General features: G+C 43.3%; 1 protein-coding gene across 1 annotated transcript; it reads left to right on the forward strand.

The window, feature by feature from the left end:
* The first annotated feature begins 118 nt into the window (after window positions 1-118).
* LOC308294757 (MOB kinase activator 2) lies at window positions 119-7273 on the forward strand. The gene is made up of 5 exons (XM_080737597.1): window positions 119-553; window positions 3859-3998; window positions 5005-5101; window positions 5406-5530; window positions 5928-7273. The coding sequence occupies exons 1-5, from the start codon at window positions 471-473 to the stop codon at window positions 6170-6172; spliced, it is 690 nt and encodes a 229-aa protein (XP_080593723.1). The 5' UTR covers window positions 119-470; the 3' UTR covers window positions 6173-7273.
* Window positions 7274-8584: the final 1311 nt, after the last annotated feature.

An 8584-nucleotide genomic window follows, 5' to 3' on the forward strand; every position in this document is an offset into this window, starting at 1 on the left:
GCCCGGCCGCTTGGAGTCCTGGAGAGGAGGAGCATTAGGGGTGTCGGTCGGTTCTCAAACAAAGGAGACATGTACAACACACACCCACAGTCCCACTGGCACACACTGACACTACTAGAACGCTGTAGTAGAGAGAGACACACACACACACACACAGGCGAGAGAAGGGGGAGGGCTTCAGTTTTGTCTACTCTACACAGCTGGCGATCCGATCCACATTTCCTCTGGGAGACTTTTGTTAGTTTTAAGTTTTGGGGAGGGGATTTTGCAGAGAAATCGCCGCTCTATGCATCCACTATATGGAATATAAGTCACAGCTGAGAGAGTTTTAGAGAACTGTTGTGTTTACTACTATGTGATATCTCTAGTGTGCAAGTAGTGTGTGTGAGTGTGCGTGTGTGTGTGTGTTTGAGTTCGGGATGGAAAAGGGGGGGTGGCGGTACCAACAGCTCTGCTCTTAGCTCAACGCCATGGGGGGTTGCCATAGTTACCCCTCGGCTACGGAGACGGACGCTGTGAGTCTTCAGCCCTCAGACATCAGCAATGAAAAACTGTGAGTATCATCCCTTCTTGACCCGTCTTCTGTCGTCCTTGCTTCTTTTTCTTTCTCTGTCATTCTCTGGCATGGTTCTGTGTCCTCCTCTGACCTCTTGACTTACATTTGCTGGGGTTATCTGCCATCCGGGTCCCTGGCACTGCTGTTGTTTATTTGGCTCTTTTTTTGTCCCGTGTGCCGTGTCTGTGCTCTTGCCTGCTGTCTACCAAACATCCTGTTTGGGAATGTTTTGCTTCTCCCCATCTTGAGTTGCTTTTGTGGCGATGCTGTGATGTCTGTGGGGGATTTGTAGTGCCAATGCTGTATTCCATTACCAGTCTTCCTGCTTTCTATTGGAGAGACAAAACAGTGCAGGGTAAAGAAATAGAGTAGCAGAAGCAGAGAGAAAACGGATGTTCGCGATTGGTGACGAAGAACGAGACTGAAGAGGGTTGAGCTGCACATGGTTAACTGAGGAATGTTTTCTAGATAAGAGAGTGCGTGCGTGCGCGCGTCTCACATATTTGTCTGATAAAATCATCGCAGGTGGATTCCTTTTAGCACTGGGAACGTGTTTGAAAACAATTTGGAGTTGACTGAGAATAGATAATGCACATGTTCGCGTAATAATATAGGGGGTCTTTTATTTTACAGGTTCATGTGGGTAACTTTTGACACTCTCAGAGATAAATGTGCACCGGGGATTTTACAATCTGTGTTGAGGCTGTCACGATTATGACATTTTACATGACGATTAATTGTCACTCAAATAATTGCGATTAACAATTTAATTGTGTTTTTGTCGTTGACAATTACATTTCTGTTTGGCTTATAGGCTTTGAAGTTGCACATGGTAGATATGACACATAACCTAAATATACAAAGACATTTTGACATATTTGACAACTTTATACTTAAAAAAAAGAACCTTGATAGTGGAAATAGCAGATCTACAAGCTCACAACGCGTCGCATTGCGACGCGTTGTGAGCTTGTAGATCTGCTATTTCCTACTATTGTTTACTTTAAAAATATATATTAACATTTTTCAACATGGAAACGATTATGACGATTATGAAAATGATTCACGATTATGTCAAATAATTGCGATTAGACGATTATGTAATAATTGTGACAGCCCTAGTCTGTGTTTTTAGGGGTGAGCTTCTAGAGTTTGTGCCGGCTGCACTGCTGGGTCAGTGTTTATTTGATCCACACAGCAGAGGCAAAAGTAAACACGAAAAGCGAGAGAGCAGGTTCACAAGGACACCATGTTTACATGCAAACAATCGTACCTAGTCACTGTGCGCTCAATGTGTGTGTGTTATGAAAGGTGTGTGTGTGTGTGTGTGTGTGTGTGTGTGTGTGTGTGTGTGTGTGTGTGTGTGTGTGTGTGTGTGTGTGTGTGTGTGTGTGTGTGTGTGTGTGTGTGTGTGTGTGTGTGTGTGTGTGTGTGTGTGTGTGTGTGTGTGCACACACACAGGTAACTGGTAGCCAAGGGCTGGCTGGCAGGACTAATTGAGCAACAGAAGCTGGCACAGAATAGCTGGTAGGAAGTCAACAAAGCAAGTTCCTCTGTACACTGAAGAGGCTGTCATGGCATGGTTCAGCATCTGTCATTACTCCCTAATCTTATTAGGTTCCATACACACACTGTACTGTACCTTTGTACATAAACCACATTGTGCTGTCTGTCTGTCTCTCTTCTTGTCTCTCTTCTCTTCCTGGCTGTCTCTCTCTACCCCTCCTTTGGACAAAGCTGAAGCTGTTTTGTTAATAATGCTACATCGTCCAGTACGCTACTCTTTCTCTCTCTCTCTCTCTCTCTCTCTCTCTCTCTCTCTCTCTCTCTCTCTCTCTCTCTCTCTCTCTCTCTCTCTCTCTCTCTCTCTCTCTCTCTCGCACAAGTACGCACGCACGCGCGCACACACACACACAGTTTGGGGGGTGGTACTGAAACTAATGGAGGGCACAGTGTTTCTGTTATCACAGGAGGCAAGGTCACGCTGAGTAAACGCTCCACGCTACAGTGTTTTGAAATTTGAGCGCAGGCAGCAGTTGCCTTTTCAGATCAATTTGAAACAGATTTTGAACGTTTAGTGTGTTTGAGAATGTACAAAGGTAAGTTTGACACTCACTCACACTGACTTTTAAAAATAATTTCTCATCACAAGTGGGTGAGTGGCTGCTCTGGTTTGCATAAATTCAAATCCCTTTGTCTGAGTCACTTGCGTTTGACTTTCCAGTACATGTTAACATATACAAGCATAGCACTATGCCACCCAACATTATGACATTATGACTACTCCTCACACATCACATTTATAAATTGCCAGAGGTGGGTTTAGCAATAATTATCAAGGGCTTTATTATTAGAAGGAATATGTTGTGCCCATGGCAAAAGAGTTTCAGCATGAACAACACAGGAACCATCTAAACAAATCATGAACAAAGTTGAAATGTATTTAATAAGCCACAGCAGCAATTGCACCAAGCCAAGTGGATGTGACCTACAGTCCCATATGTATCTGATAATGGTAATTAAGACAATACAGCTGTCTCTCATCATCATAGCAATCATATACAAAATAATACACAACACCGAAACCAAGAGTTTGGGAAACAAGTTGAAACATTACAAATCCCACAACAAAGCACAACCCTAAAAGGCTCAGCAGACATACTGCGTAACTGGGCCTCTGCCTCTTGTCTTACATTGCGCCACGTCAGGCCCCTTAGTTATTATGCTCTTATAACTCTGACCATTGCAGGATTCTACCCCATTAGCACTAATTACGCTGGCTCAGAATTGATTGGATTCATTACATTACCTACAGAACCACTGATCCAGTGGTCCCATTCGAGTTTGCTGCAAAAGAAGTGTGTGTGTGTGTGTGTGTGTGTGTGTGTGTGTGTGTGTGTGTGTGTGTGTGTGTGTGTGTGTGTGTGTGTGTGTGTGTGTGTGTGTGTGTGTGGCGTGCGTGCGTGCGTGCATAAGAAAAATACCCAGCTATGCAGAGGCCATAAAAGTGTGTTATCTACTGACTGCAGGAGGAGTTTATCCAGTGACCCATCGATTGCTCTACACTGCAATATCTTCTCTCTCTCTCTCTATCTGCAACACCTTCTCTCCCTGTTCCTGCTGACTGTATCATTTTCTCTCTTCTGCTTGCTTTCACTCCCTGTCCTCCACTGATCTCTTTCTATCTCTCTACCTCTTTCTCTCTTTCCCCTTCTCTGTTGCACAGCTCTCTCCCAACTACCCCCCCCCCCCCCCCCCCAATGTCTCTCTCCGGCTCATTAAATCTGTACTGTACTCTCTAGGGGAATTAACAACAATATCCTGGAGGAGCGTCCGTACCTCCAGCAGCAAAATGTGTGTCGGCAAGTCACGCACACAGACATGGCTGCCCTTGTTGCCCTGCCGCCTGGCATCGACCAGGCAGAGTGGCTGGCCAGTAACAGTAAGTACAGTAGTAAACCCTATAACTTCACTTCACTGGATTCTGCTTTATTTGACAGGTATCTGCTTTCTTCTTGCAACGTTGCTACTCCTGTAGCCTTACATTAAGACCGACCTACCGAGACTTCCGCATTGTGACGTTGGGACGACGTTAGGATGGTGGTCCTACCGTCGTCCCAACGTCACAATGTGGAAGTCTCGGTAGAAGAGACTTAATGTAAGGCTACCACTCCTGTACTGTCTGTACTGTGCATGATCCTTGTCTCTGGAACTAACATGTAGCCCTGTGGGTCTCTTGACTCAAATACTGCCTGAAACTTCTTTGTTGTGCTGCTAGTTCCTACCTACTATGTGTCTCTCAATTTGTCTGTATCTCAATACAGAAAAAAACATTCAAAGGGGGGATTGTATATGAGAGCGCAAACTAGCAGAACTTAAATGCAGAACTATTGCTGCCACTCTGTCAACCACTTGAACCACAGCATCCGTATTCTGGGGGAACATTAACCAAAGATATCAGATCGACAAGCTCACAACACGGACGCATTTTGCAACCTGTTGTGAGCTTATAGATATATATTTTTGGTCTAGGTCTAAGTCTAGAGCATTGGTTCTCAAAGTTATGCATACAGACCCTTGGGGGGCGTACCAGGGGGTCCCCAGCAGAAGTAGTTAATATAGCGTCACAATCATTTGAACTACTTTAACCAAATTTTATACTTTGCCTATTCAAAAATGGCAGATATACAAGCTCAGTGTCATTTCGTGTCACTCTATGATCTTGAAGATTTGTGCAAATCTTTGAATATCTTTTTAAAAACATTTTTTAACACAAATAGTTGCTTGTGGGGGTCCCTGGCACAATGAACTCTTTACAGATGGGGGTCTGCGGCCAAATACATATCAATGTGGGGGTCCTTGACTTGAAAAAGATCACTGGTTTAGACTAGGATAATTTCATTACAGTATGTAATAATTTGCGCATGTAATTTTCTTTATTTCTGTAGCAATAGCGTTCTTCAAGAACATCAACCTGTTCTCCAGTGCATTGTCAGAGTTCTGCACCTCCAGCACCTGCCCGTCTGCCTGTGGCCCTGGCAACACGTACGTTACGGGAAACACAGCCACACCCACATGCATAGACACACAAGTATTGCAATCTTTGTATTAGGAATGGTAATCAACTTTGGTGTACGTACAGCAAACAATGTTTTCAGTAATGCAATGAAATGACTGTAATCTCTCTGTATCTCTCTCTCTGTGTGTGTGTGTGTGTGTGTGTGTGTGTGTGTGTGTGTGTGTGTGTGTGTGTGTGTGTGTGTGTGTGTGTGTGTGTGTGTGTGTGTGTGTGTGTGTGTGTGTGTGTGTGTGTGTGTGTGTGTGTGTGTGTGTGTGTGTGTGTACAAAGGGTTTATGTTTGGATTGATGAGCAGGGCAAGAAGCTGAAGTGCTCTGCTCCCCTGTACTTTGACTACGCCATGTCATACATCCAGGAGCTGCTGACAGACGAGGACGTCTTCCCTACTAGAGCAGGTGAACCACACCACTATTTACGGTTCACAGCAGAGCAAGTCCTCATTCTTTTGGACACGTGTCCATTTGTGTTCCATTTTTAGAGTTACATTTATGTACTTCCATCATGGTATGAAAATGGCCGATCTGTGCCGATCCTTGCCCGAGCCGATCCTTGTCGTGCAGCAAGAGCAGCAGATCTACAACACTTGTAGATCTACTATTTTTGCTATTTTACATTTTACATTTTTGTATTACGTTTCGCCAACAAGGACATACCTAAAGTTAAAGACGCCATGTTGAAACGTGGTTAAAACGCTTTTTGTTTTCCGATATGTGGTGGATGTATTATTGACATTTCAAGGTAGTAGGTGTTATTATTATCATTATTAACCCCCTCCCTCTCATACTCTCCCAGGTGCCGTGTTCCCCAAAGGCTTCGTGTTTCTGGTGCAGAAAGTGTTTCTGCTGCTGTTCAGAAGCTTGGCTCACATCTACTGGTCTCACTACAGAGACACGCTGGCACTGGGGCTGCACCCGCACCTCAACTCACTCTTCATGCACCTCACTCTCTTCTGCCGCCAGCATGCACTGCTGGACCCAGAGGACACAGAACCTCTGCAGGACCTGATCATGGCTTTGGGACAGCACAACTACAGCTAAAGAGCATGTGCACGCACACACACACACGCACACGCAGGATTTTACTGTGCGCAGACACACACATAAGCATGCTATGGATATTTTCCTTCAGAGGACTACATTGATGGCTCAACCCCTGAGCCCTCATTCGCCCGCTCTATGCCGAACGTACCGCGTTAACCCTAGCGTTCCTGTTTAGGGCATGTTATTAATAGGTCAACATTTTCAAAGAATTCTCAAACTAGCGAAAATAGCAGATTGGCTATTTTTGCTTATTTTGGGAAGTGGTTGAAGAGTGACACAGAGTGACACTCATGTTCTAGTTGAATCATTTCACACCACACAGCACGTACTGGATGTTGTTGAGCTGGCTCTATCCTCCTTCACAATGCCCTGGACCACTCTTTCAGTTGTTTACCTTCATGCTTGGACTTCAAAGAAAAGAGAACATAAAAAGTGCCAACACAGTTTCCGTATGTTGGGATGGGAACAAGCCCACTGTGGTTTAAAAAAGATGGTAAATGGATTCAGCCCTTCCCCCTTTTTAATGTATATAATTTAAGGTCTTGTGAGATATGCCATATTACGTGTAATTGTTAGTGTATTTTAAGATGATGTGTTATAATGTTATAAGCAGGTCAAGGTCCTAAAGGTCCACATTTTAGACAGACAAAATAAAAACATTTAAAGATTAGTTTTGCCAGTTTGTTTAATTGATGTTAATAATTATGTCTGACTATGTTTACGGTAATTGTGAAATTGAAGCATTCTAAACAACCATCAAAATAATCTCTATTGTTCATTTACCTATTATTTCTATATTGTTATTACTATTAATATTATTTCTTAAAACAGCTGTTGCTCTCTGAATATAAAACAGGCCAATGGGGTCTATACTATCTGTAGCATGTGTATTGAAATCAGAAGCCACATTTAAGCCACAATAGGTAAGTACCAAGGCCATGAAGTATCACAAAATCATAGAATTTTGAGTAAGATGGACAGTTTTCATTGTTTCTACGTTTTCTACTTACCGGCAGTACTGTAATTGCTGCTTGCAAGTAGATGTATTATGACTATTATTAGGCCTAGTTTTTTTTTATTAAATGTTTTCACTGACAGACAAAACTTTAAAAGTTCAAGGTTGTTCTTTATTGTTACATCTTGTGTACAGATATATAAGAGTAACATGTTTAGTTTTTGTTTGGCCTCCATTCAGATAATGTTATGTAGCAACATATGTACAAACAGAATCAGGGGCGTCGCACCAAATTCTGGGCCCTGGGTACAAGGATTCACTGAGGGGCCCCTGTGCTTTAACTATTGAAAAATAGCAGATATACAAGCTCACAGCGCGGCACCGAGTGCCGCGCTGCGAGCTTGTAGATCTGCTATTTTTGAAAAATCATGAAAATCTTTGCGTTTTTTTTAAAAACCTATGTTTCTATGTCAGTGGAGCTCAAACCTTTTCATGTGAAGGACCCCCAAAATGATATTTATTTGGCCACGGACCCCCATCTCAAAATATTTCGTTCCAGGGACCCCCCCAGAAGCAAAATTTGAGTTACAAATGTTCGCGCCAAAAATACATATATTCAAAGATTTGCACGCATTTTCACGACTTTTCAAAAATAGCAGATCTACAAGCTTGCAGCGCGGCACTCGGTGCCGCGCTGTGAGCTTGTATATCTGCTATTTTTCAATGGCTAAAGTATTAAATAATTAAGGCCCCTCCACCACCTTGGGCCCTAGTAACTCAGTCCCACTTTCCTACCCCTTGTGACGCCCTTGAACAGAATACATCCCTACAAATGCACACAGAGCATCTATCTATCTATCTGTAGGGATGTAATATCGGCGAGTGACTCACATTTGAATTCCGAGGTCACTGAGATTAATGTGTATATATATGAAAACAGAGTGGGACTCCATCATTTTCTCTGGACCCCTGACCCTGCTAAATATGATTAATGATGACATATACTGATGTCATCATTGACATACGTTTAATTGACAAAACATGCTCCTCTGCAATGCTCAAAGCTGCAACTCCAGTACCAGAGTTGCAAACATTGACAACATGCGTGAAAAGTCGTGTGTGGCCTGAATGGTTGGAGGACAGTGCCTTCGGATGTATGGAGAGCCAGACTACAGCATTTAGCCCGGAGTACATGCATGCACTGTGCTTTTTTTTTTCTTCGAACGTGGACACTCATCTGAAAACAATTGTGTGCTAGGGACCCCATACGAGATGTGTTCTAAATGATTCCAAGTTTTCTAACATTTTTCTAGACTTCAGTGATGCTTGCGGAGCTAGGCTCTGCCTCTTCCCTTGAACAGTAAAGCACACCCAGGTGCCACACGGTGTAGAGGTTTTCACTGCCCTGAGCAACTCTATTAAGAGAAGCCAGGCTGAGCTCATTGACATGAAAA

Source organism: Nannobrachium achirus (assembly GCF_963921795.1).
Source record: "Nannobrachium achirus genome assembly, chromosome: 11".
In the NCBI taxonomy this organism is placed as follows: Eukaryota; Metazoa; Chordata; class Actinopteri; order Myctophiformes; family Myctophidae; genus Nannobrachium; species Nannobrachium achirus.